Consider the following 25,912-nt stretch of genomic DNA (forward strand, 5'->3'; position numbering starts at 1 on the left):
AGCAGCATACATATATAGGATGATAGAATTGTAGTGGAAATTACAATGGACATATATTACAATGGATAAAACAGGATCAACAGACGTGAATAGAAAGACCCCACAAAGATGAGTTAACAGTGTGCATATACTGTATGTGTGGCTGTTTTTAATTTCTGCACCTTCCAGTTCATTGGTTGCTGTGATTTTACCAAATCAAGTCACTTTGAACCACAAACTAAATCTGGTTGTATAAAAATTCATAAAAGCTTATGCTTGTGTATTTAGAAACGTGTGCATACCTTCGCTAGCATGGCGATCACGGTACGTCCTCTGTGTGTGCGTACTGAGTCCTTCTAAATCTTGTGTAGATGATGGTCTCCTAAATGTGCACATACTGGCCTGTGATGCCATCCTGGATGCAGTCGCCAAAGGCTCCTGGGGGTCCATCCGTTCCCAGGGGCCCCGTGGAGACGAGTGATCCTGTGGCCCTGAGATCGGCGAGCATGACCCCAGACAACTCTGGCCAATCAGAGCCCGGGTGTCATTTCCATAGGAGGGGCTACAGCTCTCGCCGGTTGGTGGATGGAGTTCACGTGGAGAGAGGGAAAGGGAGAGAGATGACGAGCAGGAAGAGCGTTTCTCATTCTGATCAGCCGAATGAATGGTCACCTCATCCGGGTCTTCTTGGGGGAGGGATTGCTTACTCACTCCTAGCATGCTTAGTGGGGCAGGCAGACGAAAACGGAAGAAACGTCCTTTTTCTACAAAAAAGTGACAGAGGAGTGACAAAGTGACACCAGGAGTTCAGGGGAGGTAACCAGAAAGAAGCATTATTTTATTATATTGTATAAAATGTAATAAAAAATACATGTCCTTCTCCAGGGTTGTAAATTAATGGGAGCTTGGGTAATTCAAAATACAAGATAAGGGGCCCTGTACAATTAAGGGAGTTTTTGCGATAGCACAAAATATATTTTAAATGAAATCTGAGAGATTTCTGTCCCTCCATTGATAGTCCACACAACTACCAATTTATAGCTTCAAAAAGTTCATACAGAAATTGTGAAACTAATCCATATGAATTGAGCAGTTTAGTCAAAATTTTCTGAAGAAACTTGATCGCTTTATATGATGAACAGATTGAACTTTTATTCACATATAAACATCGATCAGCAAACACAGACAAAAGTTCAACCGTACTTGTTTGATGCGCGAGAACAAACCTCATTGGTTCTTGCAGAAGCTCAAACATACTGCGTTACACATGAGAATGAACCTGCAAACATACTTGAGCTCCCATTTACCATATCTGTTGTGTGTGGTGATGAATGTTTATATGTGAATAAAAGCCTAAATTAAATACAAAGTTCTGTCATGAAACTAGATGGCGGAGGCTGATAGGTCCTTAACTCAATCTGCTTGCAATCACATCATTCTCTATAGGGCACAGCTGATTGGTTCCTGCTATATCAGTAGCCAATGAGCTTGCTGCTCAACCTTCAAATACTTGGTCAGCATTTGCTGTAGCAGTGCAGCACACTTTCAGAAAAAGGCTGTTGAGACAAAGCCTCCAGCACCATGGAGAGGTCCCACTCTGGAACCGCTCTTCTAGTGACTGGAAGAGAATGATATGCGCCCTTCATAAATCTAAATATAAGAGGGTGTTGCGCACCACCGTAGCAGCCTCAAACCCAACATGACATGATAGCCACTAAATAGACCTTAATAGTAGAGAAAGATTTTCCAACATCCATAAGGTCTTGCAGAAAACACAAAATATCAGAAACTGAGCACTGATATGATACCACCCAGCGCCCTTCACACCACTCCTCAAACACACGCCACTTACAGTCATAAAGGGACTGTGTAGAAGAGGCCCTAGCATTCTGAATAGTGTCAATAACACGTGGGGGGAACCCCAGTGTGTTTAAGTTTGACCTCTCACGGGCCAGGCACAGAGGGCAAGCCTGGCTGGATGAGGATGGTAATTTTCCCAGTTCGCTTGGGACAAGAGGTCCGAAAGTAATGGGAGGGGCCACTGCTGGGCATACAGCAGAGGAATAATCTCTGCGAGCCATGGTGTTTTGGGCCACCTGCTACCAAAAACAGTCAGGCTTTGTTCTCTCACCCTGACCAGAGTCAGTGTTAAAAGGCAAAGGGGAGGAACTGCGTAGAGCAACATGTTAGGCCACTGATTGGCCAGTGTGTCCACGATAAGGGGGCATCCTCATCCAGTAGCGAGAAGAACATAGGACAATGGCGTTTTCACCTGAGGCAAAGAGATCAACGGTAGCCTGGCCCAATCTCTCCCACAGCAGACTCAGTATCTGAGGATGGATGCGCCAGTCTTCATAGAGTGGGTTCCCCCTCGACAAGAGGTCTGCGCCCCTGTTCAGTATGCCGGGACATGGGTCGCCCGTAATGACAGAAAGTGCCACCAGCTACATATTAATAGCTTGTGAGTTAGAGCATGAAGCTTAGAGGAGCACATCCCCCCTTTGCCGTTAATATGTGCTACAGCTGTGGTATTGTCCCAGCATACCAGCACGTGATGCTCCTGCAAACGGGGCAGAAAATGATTCAGAGCCTTCCACACAGTAAGGAGCTCCAAATAATTTAAATGGGCTGAGTGAAGTGTGCTTGGCCACACACCATTTACAGTTCTGCCCTCCTGGGTGGCCCCACACCCTGTTAAGGATGCGTCTGTTGTTACCACTTTCCACAACATGATCGCCCGAGGGGGGTCCGCATTCCTCCAGTGCTGTGCACCTTGGTAGGCCGACAGAACCGTCCTTCTTTCTTTGGAATTAGGAAGGGGGGGCTGACCTCGCCGACAGATAGCCTCTGTCTTTTGAACGGAAATACAAAGCTGGGACTGTGGCTTGCCGCAAGATTTTATTGCCCTGCCTGGCATCCAGAGCATAGGCGTTAGGCGGCCACACAGAGGACATCTGGTGCGGCACAGGCTTTCTAGGAAGGCAAAGTGTGAAAGCCTCATCCTCCTTATTCTTGTCATTGCAGAGCTTGTCATTGCAGTGCTTGTCATTGCAACCAGCGTTCCAGCAATGCACCGATTTTCACTATCGGGGAGACCAGATAGATTAAGCCACAGTGCACATCCTCCTATGACCGAGAGAGCCATTGAACGCCCGCTAGCTTGGACAGCTTGATGGGAATTAAGGACAACGAGGTCATTGACAGTGACTATCTCCTTCCAGAAAGCAGGCGTCCCTTTCTTCAGTTGTTCTCCCATTTCGACCAGGAGCTTGGCCTGATAAGCAGAAAGCAGGGAGGAGACGTTGAGGGCTCTTACAGCCAAGGCCGAAGCTGTATAAGAGGCCTGGTGGATGGACGCAAATGATAGTAAATGTAAATGATAACAGAATTAAAAAATTTGGGTGAAGTAGGGTTGCTTCTAGGTCTCAGCCCTCAGGTGAGGGGGGCAGCAATGAGGGTCACTGCATGTTTTTGAATAGTCTCAGTGTAGGAATAAAAAGAAAGTAGAATACATGATTATTAACACCAGAAGGAAATCCTCTGCAGCCGCATGGTCCTACTCACACTGTGAATCTTTAACAAGAACTGCCTGAATGTTAAAGAAGCAGAAATGTCTCTGTTGTAGGGAAAACTGGGACATCAATAAAATTCAGAGAGAAAGGAGATGAAACATGCATTAAATTCGAATTCTCTCTATGTCTCTTTCTCCTCTGGAGGGCAAGACAGCCCTAGGACTCCACATGGATTTTTATTACCTGAGCTTCATACCAACCAAAACTAAAATACAGCTAAATTATTTATGGACCAGTGAGACCAGCTTATTATATTACATTATATTAAACATTATATTATTGGCAATACCACAACACTGAGTGTAGGAGAGCTTCTTGAAAGCTTGATGCCCAATAAAATCATTACTGGTGTCCTAGAAAAGCTCATGCCATCCGTTTCTGTTGTATTTGTGTAGTTGACATGACATTTCAAGCAGCGTCAGCAGTTTTCTGCAGTCTGAGGCTACATCTACACTTATCTGAATACATTTGAAAATGCATCTTTTTCTCGACACTTTGGCCTTCGTCTACACTGAGACAGCTTTTCGAAGACACCAATCTGGATTGGGGGGGGGGGGGGGGGGGGAACCGTTTCAGACACCATAAGAAAAGAGGTGACAAAGTTGGGAGGAACACATTCAAATGATTCCGACTCCTCACTCTTGGCTGGTTACTATCACAGCCAGGGAATACGGGGGAAGTACTCTGGGTTTGTGCCAAAACACCAAGCTCAGAGCCCTCTCCTTGGACAGCACGCCAAATACGCTTACTCTTTTGAACTTGTAAAGAGAAAATTAAAGCGTTTTTTGACCTTGGATGCATGTAAACCTTTTGTAGGAGACCTCCAAAACAACATTAGGAACCTTTAAAACATCATACAGGGACACGCACTATTATTACATATTTTATTTAATTCAAAAGCTAAACTAAGTTACAAGGCCTTGTACATTATTATCAAGAATCCATATTTTGTATCTCTGCATTGTGATTTCTCAATTACTCAGTTTCTCTCTCTGTCTCTTCCCCTGGGGTTTCAGTACCACGCCAGCATTAATTAAAAGTCTCCAAACTGGGCTATTTATATCACTCCTTCATCAAAACAGCCTAATGCATCCCACAAAAGAGGCTGTTTTGAGTGGGACATCCTTCAATTTTTATCAGAGTACCTTACCTAATAAATCATTGACACAATCAGGATGGAAAAGCTTTTCATTTACATTTTACTAGCTAGTTTGTGTCTGCTTTGCTGGTTCAATGCACTTCTTCTCAATTTAACTCTCAGCCTTGCTCTCAAGAGGAAGAGAGATCTAGGAAATCTATATTCATCCCAGCTGGAATTTTTTGCCACAGCTTTTAAAAGCATCATGTTGTGTGTCTCAGCATAATACTTTCTACACTGCCATTGCAAATAATCAATTTATAACAAGTCAAGTCACCTTCATTTATATAGCGCTTTTTCCAATACAGATTGTTTCAAAGCAGCTTTACAGTTATAATAGGAAATTAATGCAATAACAGCCCTAACTAAACAGTCCCTCGCATACGAACTTACTCGCATACGAACACACGCAAATGTCCTTTTCAAAATATTCCCTGTTGCTATGATACCACAGAGACGGTTTTAGTATTGAATATTAATTGGATTTCATAGTTCAGATGTGACTTTCCAATACAAAGTTAGAGGAGGACATCAGGCATGTGTGTGTTCACATGTGTGTATACTGATGCAGTAGCATATTTTACAGAAAATGCAGTGCAGCAGTTTTATTGCTTCCAGGTCTCTATGAACACTTGCCATAATTATAGCATGAGCACACATACACACACGCACAGTCTCTCTCTGCTTGTATTGGGTGGTTTTATGTGCACAGTTGTCCTATAAATGAAGCGTCTTTCAGCACCTGGCCTCAGGTATCCAAATGATTGTAACACTGTGTTACATAAATAATTTTCCCCCACTTCATTTCCTTTCTAGTTGACTGGGTTCGGGGTTGACAGTGTGTGCTGGTGAGCCAGAGCAACTGGAGAAAATAAAAACCCTTCTCTCTTCCTCTGCCTTCTCCATATTTATTCCTGCACACCTCTCCATCATTTCTACTCATCAACCACACTCCATTTGTTTAAATGGAAGAGACTGGAAGTAAGCAATTAAGACAGATGTTGTCAATTTACTGCAGTAATGGGAATGAAAAAAATGCATTACAGATAGGGAACGAGAAAAGGAAAAGATGAGAAGCACTCTTACTTTGTTCTTGTCTGGATGGGGAGCTGTGGTTGAGTCTGTCTAATGAATCCATGCTACCCTCCTTTAGCACGTAATCAAAGCTCAAGATGAACATCATGACAACACCTTCTTCGTTCTTCACTGGAATGATGTGTGTCGCACACAGGAAGTCTGATCCTATGGATGTAAAGTGACAAAAACAATATATTGTGAATCTTCATTATCTTCTTTTGGTTTTGAAAGCTAATCAAATTCAACCATTAAGATCAGTGAGCATCTTTGCATTTTTAAATGACCACTTATTTCTGATTAATTCTGGTTAATTGAGATTTCTTCATATTAATTTGCTTAAGAAATTAGCATAAGATTACTAATAAATAACAGAGGCAGATGGTGGTTGTGGAGAGCAGGTTACATTCACTACTTTACTAACAAACATGCAGTTTTGTGTATAGATGTTGATGCTCATTCAATTTGACAAGTTCAGGATTCATTCCTGACAGGCAAAGTCAGGGGTCGCCATGGCAACTAAAGGGCAAGACAACCCTTGAGAAAGCACAATTGAGCCGTGGCTCTGATTCGTCTTCACATTTGATAGAAACCTGTGGATTGATGAGTTAATCATTACTGGAGCACAAGGGTTATCAGACATTCTATTAGCCATGGTCCCCCATCTTAAGACACAATTATCCTCATCATTGTCATAATTTTTAATCATCATTCAGTTTTTCCAGTGCATTCATACAAGCAATTGACTTTACAGTGATGATTTGGTGTTTGAGATTTGGTCACAAGGCAAGATTACACACAATGTCACTGTTCCTGCAAAAAGATTTCCTCTAGATCCACGGTTGTCAAACTGGGGTACGCGTACCCCCAGGGGTACGTGGACTGATTTCAGGGGGTACGCGAAAAAAGATCTAAGGCCGGCGACACACTGGCTGCGTGGCGTGAGCGTCTCAGCTGCGTGGCGTGTCCGTTTTTATTTCGGCTCCCATGTTAACAGGTTAGAGTTTGCACACTGCCTGCGTGACGAGCCGCGCGGAAAACGCGTGCATGCTAGAAATAGAACCGACGCCTATTTTTCACGCGACACGCAAGCGTGTTGGAAGCGTTTCCAGGCAAAATAGAGTAGGAAAAGATGTTTATATGTCATTTTGACACGAATACATATTAATAAATGTCATTTTGATGTTTGAAAATGTCTAGGGTTTGACATAAATGCAAATACAGTATAAATGTAATGTAAAAAAATATTATCCATTTTCAAATACTGCACCTGTCAATACAGAACGAAATATATAGCCTATTTTGCCGTCAACATATATAACATATAAACATTTTTTCCTAGTATAAGTACAGACTGTTTGTGGAAAATGATCTAAGACTGAAACTGTCCCCAATTCGGCCTAACATCGCTGCATTATGTAAGAACATCCAGGCACATCCCTCACATTGATTAAACTGGAGATGTGGATGGAGAGGTGGTAGGCCTATTCTGTGTGGTTTACTACAATTTAGTTTACTGTTTACTATTTAGTTTACTATTGTTAATTTGTTCTCTTTTTTATTATTATTTTACAGCAGAGAAGTTAAGAAAATATACAATGTTATCATATGTGAAAAGCAATACTTATCAGTATGTGAAAAGTTAACAATAGCTTTAATGAGATGTTGGATATGTGTTGTAGGCCTATTGTGTGTGAGATTGGGTGCATATCTGTTTAAAATCATTATATTCAGCACATTTGTATCATATGTTGACTTTTGATGAGATTTGTATCATATGTTTATGATTCTATTCACTATTCTTGACAAAATTGATAAAAATAAATATTAATAAAAATTAAAAAAACTTGTTGTTAACAATTGGTGGTGTTGGGGGTACTCCGGAAGATCTATAATGTCTCAGGGGGTACATGCCTGTTAAAAGTTTGGGAACCACTGCTCTAGATAATTAAACTCCACACAGTTCTTGGCACTTACCATGGATTTCCTTTTTTGTGTTTTTCAAACGATAAAAGCATATTCCGGGTTCTTTAGAGAGATACAATATTATTGAGCATTAAATTATTATATCAATCTAACACAGTTTTTTTTCAACCTAGGGACCAGAACACACTAGGGGGCCTCAGCAAACTTCCAAGGTGGCCGCAGGATAACTTAACAATCGTTTAAATTAACATATTATTATTAATATAAGTGATATTATTATTTATATATTAAAACAATCTATCTTAATTAAAATACTAGCCTAAAACTTTGCGAATCACCAAATTTATTTAATGGTTATTTTACCTAAATCAGTGGTTCCCAAACTTTTAACAGGCATGTACCCCCTGAGACATTATAGATTATAGTACCCCCAACACCACCAATTGTTAACAAGTTTTTTTTATTTTTTATTAATATTTATTTTTTATCAATTTTGTCGAGAATAGTGAATAGAATCATAAACATATGATACAAATCTCATCAAAAGTCAACATATGATACAAATGTGCTGAATATAATGATTTTTTTTTTTTTTTTTTTTTACTCTTCAAACAACTAATACAAATACAATAAAATGATATTAATTATATTTTAGTAAGTATTGTCAATATAAATTGCCCATACCAAAATCGCGACACTCATGGAGAAAAATGCGTTCATCAGAAAATGCGTTTAATACTAATATATTGAAACGTCTGTTTATACATCCATACTCCCTTAATAAAGGAGTCCAGACGTTAGAAAAATATCAGTATACACATGCGTTTTATATCTATATTTAATATGAGAAGAGGGAACACTTGCGTTACGGTCCGGACTTGACACAAACAATCTTTAACTTTTAGGTGGTAAAATATGTGATCTCAAACAGGCATTTAAAACACCAAATATTAAGAATTGGAATATCAAGCAAAATAATATTCGATGATTGATCGAAAATCGTATCTCTCCCCCCACATGCTCCGTAAGACGCTCCGACATTAAATTTCGCTGTGGCCTGTAGGCTATAGGCCTATGCATTGTAGCCCAGTCATTAAAAAACTATTTAGTTTCATATTCAGGTTTAAATAAAATAATATATATTTATTTTATTTTATGTTGATTATATGAAAAGTGAAAAACATGAATAAGATGATCCCGAAAATATCGAGAGACAAATGGAGTGGGCAGACACGATTTTGACCACTTCATTGAGTTTGTTTTTGTAGAAAACCTTTCTTTAAAGTGAATTTCGTTTTGTATTAATTGTATCTTAATTTTAATCAACGTTTCATCAACCAATATCCTGGATTAAATAAATAAGAAGAAAATATAGCAGGCAATAAATCAGGACACGGAGTCGCCGGCGCGTGAACTGGAGATCGTCTCTTAAATGAACCGAAACTCAGCGTATAAGCTACTTGCCTCACAGACCTGAGATATATATATATATATATATATATATATAGAAAGCATGAAATGTGTACTTAAACATGTGTAACAAAACAATTCAAAACGAAAGAAAACAGACTGCTCTCTGCTTATGTAATCTGTATGAAATGTGCATCTCTCTCTGGCGCGTTCACTGCTGCAAAGATCGCGAGTCAGCATAGTCAACTTCATCTTTGACACAGAAAAAACTTGTTTATTAATAAACAATTGAAATGTCTCCTTGATATATTTGACATATTAATAATCATTACTTTTCCCAGTTCTTTGTGACAGCTTTTAGGTGCATTATTGGCAGCGCCACCCTTACACATGAACCCACCGGTCAATAGTTAATATTATTCTTTGGTGTTCAGTTTATACAGGTTTTCTAATTGTTATTTAATATATAAATATAAATGTTGTTTTTTTTAATCAAAATCTCTCTTTTTTTTCTCGACACCTCTTTAACTTGGCATGAAATTCTGTCAGTGAAGTCCCGATATGCAAATTTGTTTAAATTCATACCTATGTAATCACCATGACCAAAATTGTACTTTTTTTTTTTTACATTGAATCTTGAAAAAAATATAGTCCGACCTACCGATCCTTTTTTTTTTTTTTTTTGGCTGTTACGGCAAACCAAAATATTTTTAAGGATGGCTTAAGAAGTTACCACCGTGGGACAGAGAAAACGTTTGAAAAGGCATATGACTTAGATCTTTTTTCGCGTACCCCCTGAAATCAGTCCACGTACAGTTTGACAACCGTGGACCTAAATAATATATTAGCCTTTGCATCCTGATCATGGTTCACTGTTATTGCTAGTAGTCTTGTCTAAATTTTTGGTTGTACAGGGGCCGGTTTCACAAAGCTATTTTAGACTGGTCTATAGTGTTGCCTTTGGCTTGCTCAGTTGGGGATATTTTGGGGATATTTAATTTTATTCTATCAATCAATAAATTCCACTAGAAACAAACTTTGTTGTATTATTTTATTTTAATACTGTGAAGCTGCTTTGATACAATCTGCATTGTGAAAAGCGCTATACAAATATACTTGATTTGATTTGATTTGATTGTTAGACTAGTCTCAAATTTGCTCATAGACTAGTCTAATGGAAGTTAGACTGTTTCACAAAAATAAAGACTGACTTAATTTAGACCAAAAAAATTAGACACCTTACCCCCAGGCTAACTTAGGTTTAAGACTCTATGTTACCTTGGCAACCAGCAGTAACAATCAGTTAGCCTACCTACATTACAAACAGCCAGAAGAAAAGGGAAAATGGCTCATAATTTAAACATTTATTCTTGTTACTACATTCCCAAGTAAAATGTCCTTGTAACTGTTAGGGCCGTTACATAGTCAACGCGAGCAACGATCAACGCTTTCATAGTCTAAAAACAGTGGACGCAAGCACCGCTCACTACGCAACAGGGAGTAGTAGAGTCATAGTGGAGTCATAGCTCTGAACGCCAGTCTATTTCGCTTCAAACGCTCGCTTTGGACGCGCGAATGGATTCAAAATGTTCAAGCGTCGAACTAGACGCGGATTTGACGCTCTATTCGCGTTTGGTGTGAACGCAGCATAATAACAGGCTGCGATGTCAAGATTGCAATGCTGGAATGTGTGTGTGTTTCAGAGAGAGAGAGAGGCACGGGCGCGATCGAACAGTGGAAACATAAAAACATACTCCGTCATTTATACTCCTCCAACAAACACATATTTTCCGCTGGGGTACACTGCACTGAGTGGTTGAATGCGCTTACTCGATCCGCCATGTTTTTTGTTTTGAAAAGTGTCTTATTTTACCCAGAATGCATTGCAGTGTAGTCCTACTTAAGATAGTCAGAGTCTTAAGTGCTTTGTGCAACGGTCTGATTTAGATGTCTATCTGAAGTCTGACTATCTACTATATCTAAGCCATAGTCAAAGTCTATCTTTGTGAAACCGGCCCCAGATCGCAAATCTCAAAAAGGAAAGGAAAACAGCTTTTACACAGATGTTTATAAAGTAAACAGAGTAAACATTATAACATATAATATAATATAATATAATATAATATAACTGTGGCGAGCAGGACGAGGTCGAGGGCCATGGGAGGACGGCGCGAGGCGGGTTGCGTGATTAATGAGTGACACCTGCGCGACGCACCGGTCTCGTATCTCTCACGGAGGAGCGACGACAGTGAAGATCGAGAGAGGACAGGCCTGGACTTGTGTTTTGTTTGTTTTATTATATGTCACAGCAGTCGTCCGTGAGGGGCTAATAATTATTTTATTATAAAGTTGTGAATGTTCGCCGGTTCCCGCCTCCTTCTTCCCACAACATTGAACTGTGTTACAATAACATAACATAACATAACATAACATAAATCAACATAATATAATATAATATAATATAATATAATATAATATAATATAATATAATATAATATAATATAATATACACTGCCAAAAAAAAGTTGTTGTTTGGATTTAAATAGGCAAATACTTAAGAGTCTATGACTAGATCATTATTGCAGTGATTATTATGTTTTTAGCATGTAATATGATTGGGAACAGTTCTTTAACCCTAATTGATGGAGTGTGTAGCTTTTCATTTCTTAAACCCCCATGAAGATACAGCCCCTGTGAATTTACTTATCTTCTATCGCCTTACAATCCATCACGCTCTTTAAGGTCACAAAGTAGGCTTTTGATAGTACCTAGAATCTCTAAGTCCATTAAAGGAGGGAGAACGTTTTCACATTTTGCTCCTAAACTCTGGAATAGCCTTCCTAATAATGTTCGGGGCTCAGACTCAGTCTCCAAGTTTAAAGACTCTTTAGCCTAGTATTCATATAATGCATCGCCTAACCATACAATTATATCAGATCAAATGCACATGACGCCAACTCTGAATCAACAAGCACCAATGCAATATTTTCTAAATGTCATAATCATTTGTTAACAAACAAGTATTCATTACTTCAATGAGCTCATTGTATCTACATTAAATCACTACATTTTTTAAATTAATACATTTTTAGCTAACTGTGATTTTGTAACTTAGACAGTTGCCTTTGATAACAAAACACTCTAAATTGTAATATGGACTCATGGACTTTCTGTAAAGCTGCTTTTGAAATGATGTGTATTGTGAAAAGCACTATACAAATAAACATGAATTGAATTGAATTGAATTGAATTGAATTGAATGAAGACACACACATCATGGCCATATTCCAGGATGACAATGTCAAGATTCATCAGATTCATGAAGAGATATTTTCACACATGAATTGGCACCTCTGAGTAAAGACCTTAAATTCAAGTCTTTGGGATGTGCTAGAGGAGACTTTACAGAGTGCTGGACTCTTGCATTGTCAATACAATATTAATATGATCTTGAACAAAAATTGATGCTCCTCTTGATGGAAATATCACATTTATATGTTGAGCATCAATTTTAGGGGCATTCTAACTGCGTTCTCTAGGCTACATCATGCAGTGAGCTGTTGCCCTGCATCATGTTCTTCACCGTCAACTGTATGAAATGACAGATGACCTACATAGGTCTGGGGCAGGTGCATTTAATGCGTTAATTTTAACGCCTTGTTTTTTTCCCATAGCTAATTAATTAAATGAACACGTTAAATCGACAGCCCTAAATAATATAATATAATATAATATAATATAATATAATATAATATAATATAATATAATATAATATAAATTTAGTAAGTTTAGTAAGTAAATTAGTAAGCACCTCCCTCCTTTCACTGATAAATTTAGAGCTCTATATTATACCCTTCACACTGTACATGGAAATCTCTGCTCAACTGCGTCACATCACAAACAGTCATTGTCGTTCATGGTCGCTGCAAATTGCTGTCAGTGTGATCGCCCTTTCAGCACGATGAGCTCACCTGCTTTGACAGTTACTTGTGTTAGTTTTTTGAGAATCATCTCAAGAACAATCAGAGACCAGTACAGAGTTTACTGTGACAAGAATTCCCTGTTTGATTATTCCAGCCTGCAGGAGCAGCCGTTGTGTGTATGCCTGTAGAATCAGCTCAATTCAGAATAAAACTGCTTGAATGATCACATGTCGGTTACAGAGACAAGCAGAAGAAAGAAGTACTGTTAGTTTGTGTGCTTTATTTTGGGCATGTGATCTATAAATATGTTAGAGTGAGCTTTCGTCTGGTGTGCCTAGAGTTTCTCTGTCAATCTGTGATATTATTAGCAGCTGTGCAGGCACACACACACACACACGCACGCGCACGCGCGCACGCACGCACGCACGCACGCACGCACGCACGCACGCACGCACGCACGCACGCACGCACGCACGCACGCACGCACGCACGCACGCACGCACGCACGCACGCACACACACACACACACACACACACACACACACACACACACACACCACAGACCTTCTGTAATCACCAACTGCAGAACATCTATAACGCACAAACACTCACACACACCTGGAACTAACAACAGCAACCAGTCCTTAAAGAGCTCAGATAAACAACAAAATCGTTATGGCAACAGCAATGATAGTTCAGAGCACATGGTTATATGTTTGATTATATATATCATGGTTATATATCATCTCTGAGGTTTTTTTGACTGCTGTGCAAAGGCAAATCACAGTAACTACTGTATTCATTTACTCAATGAATTATGGTTGACCCCAAAGAGGATGCTTGAAAAGAAGTGTAAAAACCTGAATAGAATAAATAATAGAACATATTATAGTACAAATAGTACAGAATTAAGAATCTTATATACTTTTATATTTTCATAGAACCAATAATCAAAAATAATAACACTAATTAAGCTAAAATTCAGCAAGTCTGATATTTTCATTCGTCTTTCTAAAGACTGGTTAGAAATCTCAAGATTAATTTGTTTACTTTAAAATTGTTTTATTTTATCGATAGCAGTAGGTTTATGTTTCTATTCAGGTTTAAATACCCAATGGTATTGGTGCTTAAAATTTCACTTTAACAATACAGTGCGAATTTAAAAGAAAGCAATTAAAAGAAAACAATTTCTGAAGACCAAGAAGAAGAAGATGCAGATGATGATGATGATGATATTTAGGGTGGCACATTTTTTTTGAAACAGCCCTACTGTGAAACGGAGAGCAAATGATTTGGGTCGGCTATGATCAGATTCAGAGGAAACAGAATGTGAAAACTGATATAAAATCAATCAAAATTTGTTTCAGAGTGGCTGTATAATGGGTTTAGCCTTTGTCGGGCGACATAGCTTTGGAAAAAAAAATCTTAAATGAACACTACTACACTATAAACCTTATTCAGGGTAGACATTATATTTCATTTAACTTGAATGAAAAAGGGCTTTGAGGGATAGTCCTTTCAATGGGTTGTGGGTTTTACTGTTGTTTGCTATGGTGTTGTATTTCTTCAGAATACAACATAATGACAAAAAACTGTAAACTGTAAATTGTCAGTCAATTGTAAGTGACATACCTGTATATCATTCCAAATTCATATTCAAATTTTATCTTGCTGCCATTATTCTGTGAGATAAAGTCTATAACAGAGTGTGTTCTTTATGGGTACTGTTCAGTAATAAACAGTATAAAGCATCTAGTTGAACAGGTGTTCCACATAATAGTATAATGAGTATTTTTGCACAGTTAGAACACTGTATTTAATAATTAGTATCCAGGACTGGAAAGTTTGAAAATGAATGATACTGATAAAGTGTAGTAATGAATTTAATGTAATCTCTCCCTCTCTTTCTGCAGTTGACAGATGGAATACAAGAGGCAGCTGTGCCCAGAGTAAGCAGACTATGACCCTCTACTACATCTCTGTCAATATTACCACATAATGCAATTCATCCTGAGATAGAGAGAGAGAGAGAGAGAGAGAGAGAGAGAGAGAGAGATGCAGTATGAACACTTTAGGCCATAAGGAAATATCTGCAAGAAGAGCATTTTGTGCTCCAGTAGTTAGTTTTTATACTTTACCATGTCAGAAACTTTCAAGTAGTAGTAGTAGTAGCCTTTATTGTCACATAGTCACAAGTACCAGTGAAATTAGCCATCAACCTGTCCATACAAAACATACATACAATATGACAAGGGGGTACAGGACAGGAAGACAGAGGATTGAGGAAAAAAAAATACAGCATTGACATGAGGAGAGGTGAGGAGAAAAAAAGGCAACCCCCAGACTATGCTCCTGTAAGGAGTACAGTTTGGGAACAGTAAAAAACACCTCAGCAACATTTGCACATAATCAGTACACAACATGAACACACAAGACTTGCAACAGGGGAGGGGAGTGGGGGATGGAGGTAACCCAGCACAGGCAAGCAGCCATCCGGTCCTGCAGCCATTCTCGGCGCTGGTCACAGACCCGCCTGTCAGACTGGTGGTACAAAGCGTTGAAGGCGAGGGATTGGGGGTGGGGGGGTGATTGCATATCTGTATATATGTAAGAGTTTGTGTATGTGTAGGCCTGGAGAGTCGACATACAAGACAGTAGACGAGACGAGAGCAGCAAAGCAGGGGAGATAAGGGACAGGAGGGGAAGAAAATGCGACCGCCTTCGTTGAGAGCCAAAGAAGAAAAAGTATGACAGGTGATTGACAAATGTTTCACATGCAAACTTTCTACCTCCACATCTTGAATCCACATAGGCCACGTGTCCACCAAATTGTTTTTAGCCAGCTGAAAACGCCAGGCGCTCTGCTGAAAATGCCTAGCTGTGGGCGCTTGAGAGCACTTCGGCAGTGCAGCTTTTTTTTTCATTTGAGACGCTTTACTTGCTATGATATGGAATATCTGCGGAAGTGTTACTAGTATCTCATTTTCAAGATAGTTTGTTTCTGTATTGTTTCAATATAAAAATGTAGATACAATGTAAAGTATTTGCTCTGGCTCTTGTTTAAATTATGTTGTTCCAATATTATGCTTGTTGTTGTTGCCTGTTGCTGTTGTACAAGCAGGATGTGGCGGTTGGATGGTGTGGTATTTGTCCCGTCCCTCCTCCACTGTGATTGGACGGCTTGGTAAAAAGTGACAGTGATGAACACTGTGTTTTACCCAAAGTTGAACATTCTTCAACTCTTGGCAACCGGTAAAAAAACGCAGAGCTCTCAGCGTGAAATAAACGCACAGCGCGTCATCACGCTGTTGCCGCTTTAAAAAACAATTGGAAAAATAAGCTAGCCTCCAGAAAAAAAACGCTATGGTGGACACATGGCCTTACCCATCAGAAAACTTTCTTTTTTCACACAATTACAACTAAAAGTTGTAAGGAGCTGAAAGGAGTCTTGATATAAAAATCTTGATAATAATAAATACTAAATCTTGATATAATAAAATCTAATTGTCAGGGTTCTGTCACTTCAGCCTGGTTTATTCTTGGATTTGTGGCAGAGCCATGACACTCCTACATTGTCGTCTAGTTTAGTTTCGGTTCCATGTCAGGGTTTGGACACTCATGCTTTATGCAAGTGCACAGGTTGTGTATTCATTTACTCGCCGTGCGCTTGTCAAATGTTTTGTGAGTGCCTGGTTTGCTTTCATAGACCCACATTTACGGATTTCTCTGAAGCGGAAATCGTCATAGTTGGTTAAACTTCTATAGCGGTGAATGAGATAATACATTAAATATATTTTTGTGTTCTCACTTGCTCAAATAGCAAAAGAAAAACTCCACAATAGTGTTTTCACAACTTTCAAAAATAGATAAAAATAGAGATTGATAACAGCAGTCAGAAGAGAGAAAGATGTCAACTTTACCGTCTCTCTCACAGCCGCTGTATTAGAAACACGCTCACAGCAGCGTTAACTTAGCCTGGCAAGCCAGACCTACATCAAGATGTTAGGTCTGGCAACTCACCATAGACACGGCTCAATCCGAGGGGCGGGATAAACGGCTGTCTTTCAAATTCCCTCTGCACGCAATAGGACAGCGCTTCAGCCAACCAAAGCGTTTTCCCAACAGCGGAGCTAGTTGATAGATTCAACTTTTGCCATATCTGGCCGGCAAAACTACGAACACATCTTTCTTTTTTTAAGAATGACTTAAAGAATGAATGACATTCTTTTTAAGAATGACTTCAGTGCCGTTCTTTGCTCTTTTCTCAAAGAAAAACTTAACTCCAAGTCCTCCAGAGTCGTGGACAAAGCCGATTCGAAAGACTGTTCTCCAGCAGCCGCCATTCTCTGTTTTCAACAAACCGTCGCAACTCTCTCGTCATTATGTTAAGCCTGCCCCGCCTACTCTATACACGATGTGATTGGCCTGACCCAATTTAGGTTTTTGCAGCTAGAAGGTCTATGGAGAGTTGCTAGACTACCCTGGCTGCAAAATACATTTTGCTGCCGCTAGGGTGCGTCTAGATTTCTAGGCTAGCGTTAACTAGTTTTCTTGTAATTTGATGCAATGTAATATAATACAATGTTTAGTGTTATAAATGTACATACAAATATATATATATATATATATATACATACATACATACACACACACTCACCTAAAGGATTATTAGGAACACCTGTTCAATTTCTCATTAATGCAATTATCTAATCAACCAATCACATGGCAGTTGCTTCAATGCATTTAGGGGACCAGGACGGTCAAGACAATCTCCTGAACTCCAAACTGAATGTCAGAATGGGAAAGAAAGGTGATTTAAGCAATTTTGAGCGTGGCATGGCTGTTGGTGCCAGATGGGCCGGTCTGAGTATTTCACAATCTGCTCAGTTACTGGGATTTTCACGCACAACCATTTCTAGGGTTTACAAAGAATGGTGTGAAAAGGGAAAAACATCCAGTATGTGGCAGTCCTGTGGGCAAAAATGCCTTGTTGATGCTAGAGGTCAGAGGAGAATGGGCCGACTGATTCAAGCTGATAGAAGAGCAACTTTGACTGAAATAACCACTTGTTACAACCGAGGTATGCAGCAAAGCATTTGTGAAGCCACAACACGCACAACCTTGAGGCGGATGGGCTACAACAGCAGAAGACCCCACCGGGTACCACTCATCTCCACTACAAATAGGAAAACGAGGCTACAATTTGCACGAGCTCACCAAAATTGGACAGTTGAAGACTGGAAAAATGTTGCCTGGTCTGATGAGTCTCGATTTCTGTTGAGACATTCAGATGGTAGAGTCAGAATTTGGCGTAAACAGAATGAGAACATGGATCCATCATGCCTTGTTACCACTGTGCAGGCTGGTGGTGGTGGTGTAATGGTGTGGGGGATGTTTTCTTGGCACACTTTAGGCCCCTTAGTGCCAATTGGGCATCGTTTAAATGCCACGGCCTACCTGAGCATTGTTTCTGACCATGTCCATCCCTTTATGACCACCATGTACCCATCCTCTGATGGCTACTTCCAGCAGGATAATGCACCATGTCACAAAGCTCGAATCATTTCAAATTGGTTTCTTGAACATGACAATGAGTTCACTGTACCAAAATGGCCCCCACAGTCACCAGATCTCAACCCAATAGAGCATCTTTGGGATGTGGTGGAACGGGAGCTTCGTGCCCTGGATGTGCATCCCACAAATCTCCATCAACTGCAAGATGCTATCCTATCAATATGGGCCAACATTTCTAAAGAATGCTTTCAGCACCTTGTTGAATCAATGCCACGTAGAATTAAGGCAGTTCTGAAGGCGAAAGGGGGTCAAACACAGTATTAGAATGGTGTTCCTAATAATCCTTTAGGTGAGTGTATATATATATATATATATATATATATATATATATATATATATACAGTACAGGTCAAAAGTGTCAATATGGCCCAGAATCATTGATGCTATTTATAAGAAGCTTCTTAAAATGTGGAGCAATGCCGAATCCAAGTATGTACGCCGTTTTATCCTTGCCACACGCAAAACTTTTGGCTATATCAGTCAGTGAACATGTTTTCGAACAATTCCCCAATGCCCTCATTCGAATTATATGAATGATGGTTGGCTGCGATGTTCAGGCACCAGAGAACCTCAGCCCTGAGGGCTGATGTTTGTGACGGTAAGGTCTGCTGCCTGGCTATCGCTGCTGTGGTGGTGCTGGTGGCACTGGTTTGCTGCTGAGGTGGTGCGATGACAGCTGACCTTAAGTTGGCATGATTTGCCAAATTTACTACCAAGTCAAATTGCGTTTGTTACCTTTTACTACCTTTCAAGGGCCTTAATTTTGGTAGATTCTTTTTACTACCTTTTACTACCGTGCGGACACCCTGAAATATATATGACCCACGGATACTGATGGGTGTGAATGACAAAGAAACAACATTGCTCAGTGTAGATTGCAGTGTAGATCAATCTCCGGTGGGAAGTCCTAAAAGTTTTCTATTGTATGTAGCTCTTTTGTCTTCATGTATAAAGTTCTGTTCCATAGAAAGAACTTTGGGTTAAGATTCTTTTAAGACTGACAAGCTAACATTGCTGCTGAAGAACTGTGCTACACTACAACCTTCAATAAATTCTTCCCCCCATCTGATCAAGCTTACTTATTTTATGTATTACAGAAATCTAATACATTGGCGAGCCACCCAAACAACCTTTTGTTTTGTTTGATGTGAGCACAAGGCTTGTCATGTTTGTTTATTTGTGCCATGTGCTCTTCTGTCTGTTGTCTGACCCCGTCCCTCTTGGTATCTGATTATTTGTTAATTTGCTCCACCTGTCCTCCCTCATTACCTGCTTTATTTGCTCTCCCTATTTATTCTCCTTGTGTTCGCAATCCTGTGCCAGTTTGTCATCAAATGTTCCAGTTGTGTGTTGCCTTGCTGGTTTCAGTCCTGTCCAGTCCAGACAAGCTGCCAGTCATGTTTTCCCCCATGGGGTAGTTTTTGCTTTGTTTTATTTTTTTTGTCAAATAAAATCCCATTTTCTCTGCATCTGTCCTTGCCTCATCCCTCACCAAACCCTGACACTAATAACAGAAAAAAGTACAAATATAAAATAATAAAGACTAAAATTGCAACGCTGCTACAAGTTAATTTTTATGCTATACATTATGCTAAAAGATATGTAATTTCCACCATAAAAGTGCAATCTAAAAAGTATACTGTCAACAACAAAGTAAATTTTAAATAAACTAGTCTGGAGTGTTATTTTCCAGAGTTTGCGATGCCATTTGGATACTGGCTTAGCTATGTGTGGAATAGAATTTATTGCATGACTGAGCAGATATCCATATAGACCTTATTCAGCGCAGTACCATGACACGTATGAAAGTGAGGCTGTGAGGGATAGACTTGCCGTGTTTCCAATGGCATCCGCTGTAAAAAGCTGTATAAAGCTCCTAGATTACTTACAATTTTCCACAGCTTATATTGTCGGGAGTTTTTTGTCAACTGAAATTTCTTGGAAAGATATTTTTCCAGTGTTTCATGAGCAGAACAATCCAAAAACACATTAAATAACAGTACAGCCCATTGAAGAGATGCATGTCTGTCCTTCACAGCCTTGCTTTTATTCCCATTAAAAATCAAAGATGGCGCTGCTGTGAATAAGATCTATTACAGCAGGAATGTTTGCAGAGTGCAACAACCAGCCAGTTCCCTTTCAGATCGGTCACGTTCTACGTAGTCGGACATACCGTACTGACTGGGATCACGCTTAGGAAGCCTGTCATCTTCGAGTATTGAAAAAACGAGCCAATGCACATTGGCGTGCGAGATTTGCATCTAGCGCTCCGCCCCGCACCGCGGGTATAAACACGGAAGCGGATGCACGAACCACTTGTCTTTCGCTTCGGAGCCGATTGGATTCGATGTCTCTGAAGAGTGTTGTTCAACGAGCGAGTGTGTCGGTGCTTCTTCTGGAAGTCTCTTCCGGTGCTGGTGTGTTACAGCGCGAGTGCAGCAGTGATCGCGAGCCCTCTGAGCTCTCAACTGCTGTTTTAACAGCATTCTTTTTGTTTGTTTGTTCTGACGGTCGATTAGAGGGCGAAGAGGGTGAGTGCTTCACTGGTACAGGCTGCACCATCTCCTGTCAGTGTTGCTGGCCAATCCCAGAGGAGACCCGTGTTGGATGGGTGATCTGAGGATCACAGTGAGGGCTTCCCCACCCGGTAACCAGTCCCCGTGGGCCCCTCACTCCTCTGTCTCACCGCAGCCGGTGGTGCTCCCTGTGGAACGTGCTGGTCCCTCTGTAGTGGACCGACCAGCCGTTTTGTTCGGGGCTCCTCCTGAGGATAGGATGTCGATCGTTGCATCGGAAGGGGAGCTGGACTCTGGAGATGATGATTCGGCTGCGCTGCCTCCTTCTCCCGCTACTGAGTAGCGTTGCCCGAGTTGGATCCAGAAATGTCAGCTATGCTGAAACGGGCCGCCGAGACGATCAGGCTCGCGTGGAACCCTCCACCGTGTCCCAAACCATCTCGGTTGGATGATTGGTTTCTCGGGGCGGGCCGGGCTGGGCTGGTCCTCAGCCTGCCGCCTCAGTGCCATTCTTTCCAGAGCTGCCAGAAACAGCCTACCCTTGACGGAGGAGCGGTGAAGGGTTACGAGGCTATCCCTCCAGTGAAGCGGTCTGTCGCGATGCAGCTGTGTCCAGCGACCGCTACCTCTTGGAAGGGTGATCTTCGTCTCCCCTCCCGTGCCTGTAAGTTCTCGTCCGTTCTCACAGGCAAGACTTACAAAGCCTGTAGTCCCGTTGCCACTAGTGCTGGATCACCGCTGACCCCGGGCTCCGCTCGGCTCCTCAGCGAAAAACAAGTGGTGCGTGCATCCGCTTCCGTGTTTATACCCACACTGCAGGGCGGAGAGCGAGATGCCAATCTCGCGCGCCAATGTGCATTGGCTCGTTTTTTCACTACTCGAAGATGATAATCTGAAACAGTCCTGGTTGGTTATGTTTGTTATTAACCTAGGTGAGAGGAAAATTCAGAAAACCATCGAGGGAATTCTTGTTTGCGTGTGTGTGTAGACTGAAAGGACAAGAGAAGCTTAAGAGATTAGCCCTATGGAACTGAATAAGAGCTTTAAACGCTTGAATTTCGTTCTGCTGTGGTGCTGTTTAAATGAATTAAGTAGTCCAGGGGCAGATGAAAAACATTCAGCAATCTTATATAATTATATATTTTAAAATAAATCTATAAATATATATTTTAGTACATATTATTTTATTATAGAATTATATTATTTAAACCAATTTCCCTTTGATGGATGTACAAAAATACTTAATAAAAAGGTCTTTGCATTATTTAGGACATCAAAAGGACAACAGGTCAATTATGTGTAGTACAACACTAAAATCAGTCTCACGGTTTGAGAAAGAGTATGATGGTGTGAGTGTATGGTTCTGTACACACACAAACAAACTTACACATGTTTGTGCAATGTGGACTTACAGAGGTATTTTAAATCGCTCCATTACCATGGCCTCCATAAATAAAGAATGAATCTGTTAACCCAATGACGTCTTAAAGGAAATGTGATCTAATGCTTGTCTTGAGTGTATAAAGCAGAGGAAACCACTGTAAAACTAGAAAGATAAACTGAGAGAGGTTAACAGGACACATGAAGCTCTCAGCATTAGTTTAAACTACTAAGAGTTCAGATATGCTATTGTCCATTGCTATAAAAAGAGCAGACCTGAAGTTATCTGAATGCTAGATTTATTGAAGACTGATATTTTACAGCATCTCCAGTGTATTTTTTTTTTTCTCAGTTAACCTAAAAATCTGCTCCCTGTGGTAACATTTAAATGAACTGGTTTAAGTCAAAGTCAAAAATGTAATTTAATCAACCTGACAAATTAGGTTGAAATTATAGGTTAAATCAAGTCAAAATGGTAAATGCTTGCATTTGTTTCTTTATCATCAAGATCCTTTTTTACTGTGTTTTATACTCTACACTACTTGAATAATACCAGTATATTTAGATGTTACCACAAAATGTGCACTTTTGGACATCAGCATCTGCAAATGGTTGCTAAACAGCTTAATCATGTAATCTAGACACACTGGGTCTCATTTACTAATCGTGCATATGCACAAATTTGATATTTCTGAGTATGAATATTTTCACAAACAAATCATGATTTATCAGAAATTTTTGTACTAAAATGAATCATACACCTGCAAAGTTGGATCTGAACATTTCTATCAATTTTTCAAGTCCAACTTCAAGTGTTTAGTTTGTTTGTTTTTGTTTTTTCAAAGTCTTGGAAGCAAGTTGGACATTTTGACAATGGACATCTAAGCTGAACAATCTGCTATTGATGGTGATCACACTGAGAGTCACATTGTTTTTTAGCCAGATAATAAATTTGTATTGTTACACAAACATTTCTCAAAGGAAATTATTTTATCTTTGATGAAATATTATTGCCATGTGGAACCAGCACTCTTATTGTAGTACAATTTTAGCAACATTTTTATAGGTTTGATCATACTGCTCGTTTTCAAACTCTGACAAGTTTCTGCAAGCAGTAGCTGCATCGATTGGGCGACCATCACAGCATGAAAGCAAAAGTAAATCAGCTCAGGTACTGCTCATGTTGCAATCTTCATTTCCCACACATAAATTGCATTTAGTGTCCTGAGGTGAACTGTGAAATGTGTAGGGGAAGAGTTAACAGAATTTTGTAGCTCTTCCATGTTGGTTATCCCCTCAAGTTACAGGATACACAGGCTGGTGTGTTAAATTCAGCTGTTACTTAAGATGTTAAGCATGTGCCCCAAGGGAGATCTATGACCAAAATCATGCATTTACAGTCGCACTACTAAATGTGTTTGATGAAAAAGCATCTGAACTCCAAGCAGGAACTCTAAGAAATAATGGATAACTTTATCCCAAGACAATATTCCCTTGCCCTTTCTTCAGGTCATATGCTCCTAATCTGAAAAAGATCATTGTTTTCTATAGAATGCAGGTTACTGAAATGATTTGAAGGAGTGTGTGTTTGTGTATATGTTAATTTTCTTCTTTATATGAACATATAGAATGTATCGAGCTCAGTTCTTGTTTCAAGATGATGGAAATTTCATTAGATTCAATTTCCACTATCAATAATTAAACCAACAGAGCCTGTGGAGACTTCTTTAAACAGAGTAATCCATATTCACCTACACACCAGCGCACACACACACACACACACACACACACACACACACACACACACACACACTCTTACCTGTCATGCGTTTTCAAATCAAAATGGTTAAGAGCATTAATTCATTCCATTAGGTCTATCTCTTCTGGGGGTTTTTTTGGAATAGGTGACATTTTTGTCATCAGGCGACCTTGAGTGTCCAGAAAGGCGCCACATAAATAAAATGTATTATTATTATTATTATTTTTCCCAATAGACGCTTTTCTGAGCGATCCATTCATAATGTTCACCATTACTGTGCATGTACAGTACGTGCAGATGTGCTTGTTTGCGTTAATGCGAATAGGTATACATTACATTTATGAGTATCTCCTGAATGTATAAGGTGAGGAAACTATGTGGCTGAATTATTTATTGTCTGCAATCTCAATTTCCCAGCGCAGCCATCCAATGTGCGCGCACACACACACACACACACACACACACACACACACACACACACACACACACACACTCACAACAGGTTCAAACACTGTGACTGATGGCTCTCTGAGGAGCGTGTAACAGGTTGGTTATTACTGTGCTTACAGGAGAGAAGAAAATACTGTTACACACTCACACATCGTATGGTCAACATGTCAGATAGCCCCTACTGAGCTGCTTCTGCCAACTTTTTCCAAAAAGGATGAGGGTTCAAACCTTGTAAACTATTTGTAAGTTGTTTTGCTTGTGTTTGTGTAAGACATGGTGAGAAAATGGAGGCTTTAAAGGGGTGGTATAATGCCCTTTTCACAAGATGTAAAGTAAGTCTCTGATGTCCCCAGTGTATGTGAAGTTTTAGCTCAAAATACCCCACAGATATTTTTATATAGCATGTTAAAATTGTAAATTTTTGAGGGCGAGCAAAAACGCACCGTTTTGAGTCTGTTCTTTTAAATGCAAATGAGCTGCTGCTCCCAGTACAGAGGGCGGAGCTTCAACAGCTTGCACTCACACAGACATGCACTGAATATTTCAAAAAATGTTAGCCTTTTATGTTCAAACCGGATTCAGACAATGATGGAGAGACTCAAGAAGAGGTGACATGTAGAACGCAACAGGACGTTTCTGAATGGTTAGTTGATGAATTTATGTAGCTTATGTGTAGTTATCTTCTAGTCATTGATTAGCATATTCTGTCTTGATAATCTATAAATCGTGTTCAGGGGGCAGGGTTTATGTAAATTTTAGGGTTGGTGATGTCACTAACCCTGGAGGAGTGTCGTGTAGTCCCTACCAGCTGTTTGTTGTAGTCAGAGATGGGAAGTAACGAAGTACAAATACTTCGTTACTGTACTCAAGTAGATTTTTCAGATATTTTTACTTTACTATTTATTTTTGTGCCGACTTTTTACTTTTACTCCTTACATTTTAACATGAATATCGGTACTTTCTACTCCTTACATTTAAAAAAATTGGTTCGTTACTTTAGTTTCAATAATAATAATTGATTCTATAAACAACTATAAAAGATACATTTCGGCTTTCTCCGGCTCCCTGCACCGGGCGTAAAGCGAAACCGGAAGTGTCTAACCGCACACTCGCTGATCCGAAATCCAAAATGGCGGGCACATGCAACTAGTCTATTTCAGTGGAGTCGTTATTATTTTGCGTCATCAACCCTTCGCAGGGAGTTTGATTGA

General features: G+C 39.9%; 1 protein-coding gene across 3 annotated transcripts in view; it reads right to left on the reverse strand.

The window, feature by feature from the left end:
- LOC311092006 (potassium channel, voltage gated eag related subfamily H, member 7) overlaps positions 1-25,912 on the reverse strand; it is a gene marked incomplete at its 3' end in the record, with an annotated part of 69,536 nt that overhangs the window by 28,324 nt on the left and 15,300 nt on the right. For all 3 annotated transcript variants that reach the window (XM_084128231.1, XM_084128230.1, XM_084128229.1), the window contains exons 3-4: positions 5,776-5,931; positions 282-743 (exon numbers count right to left, since the gene is read on the reverse strand). In XM_084128231.1, the coding sequence (XP_083984357.1) occupies positions 282-743; positions 5,776-5,931 (618 nt within the window). The remainder of the gene's footprint in view (positions 1-281; positions 744-5,775; positions 5,932-25,912) is intronic.

Source organism: Abramis brama, assembly GCF_963993115.1.
Source record: "Abramis brama genome assembly, chromosome: 11".
NCBI lineage: Eukaryota > Metazoa > Chordata > Actinopteri > Cypriniformes > Leuciscidae > Abramis > Abramis brama.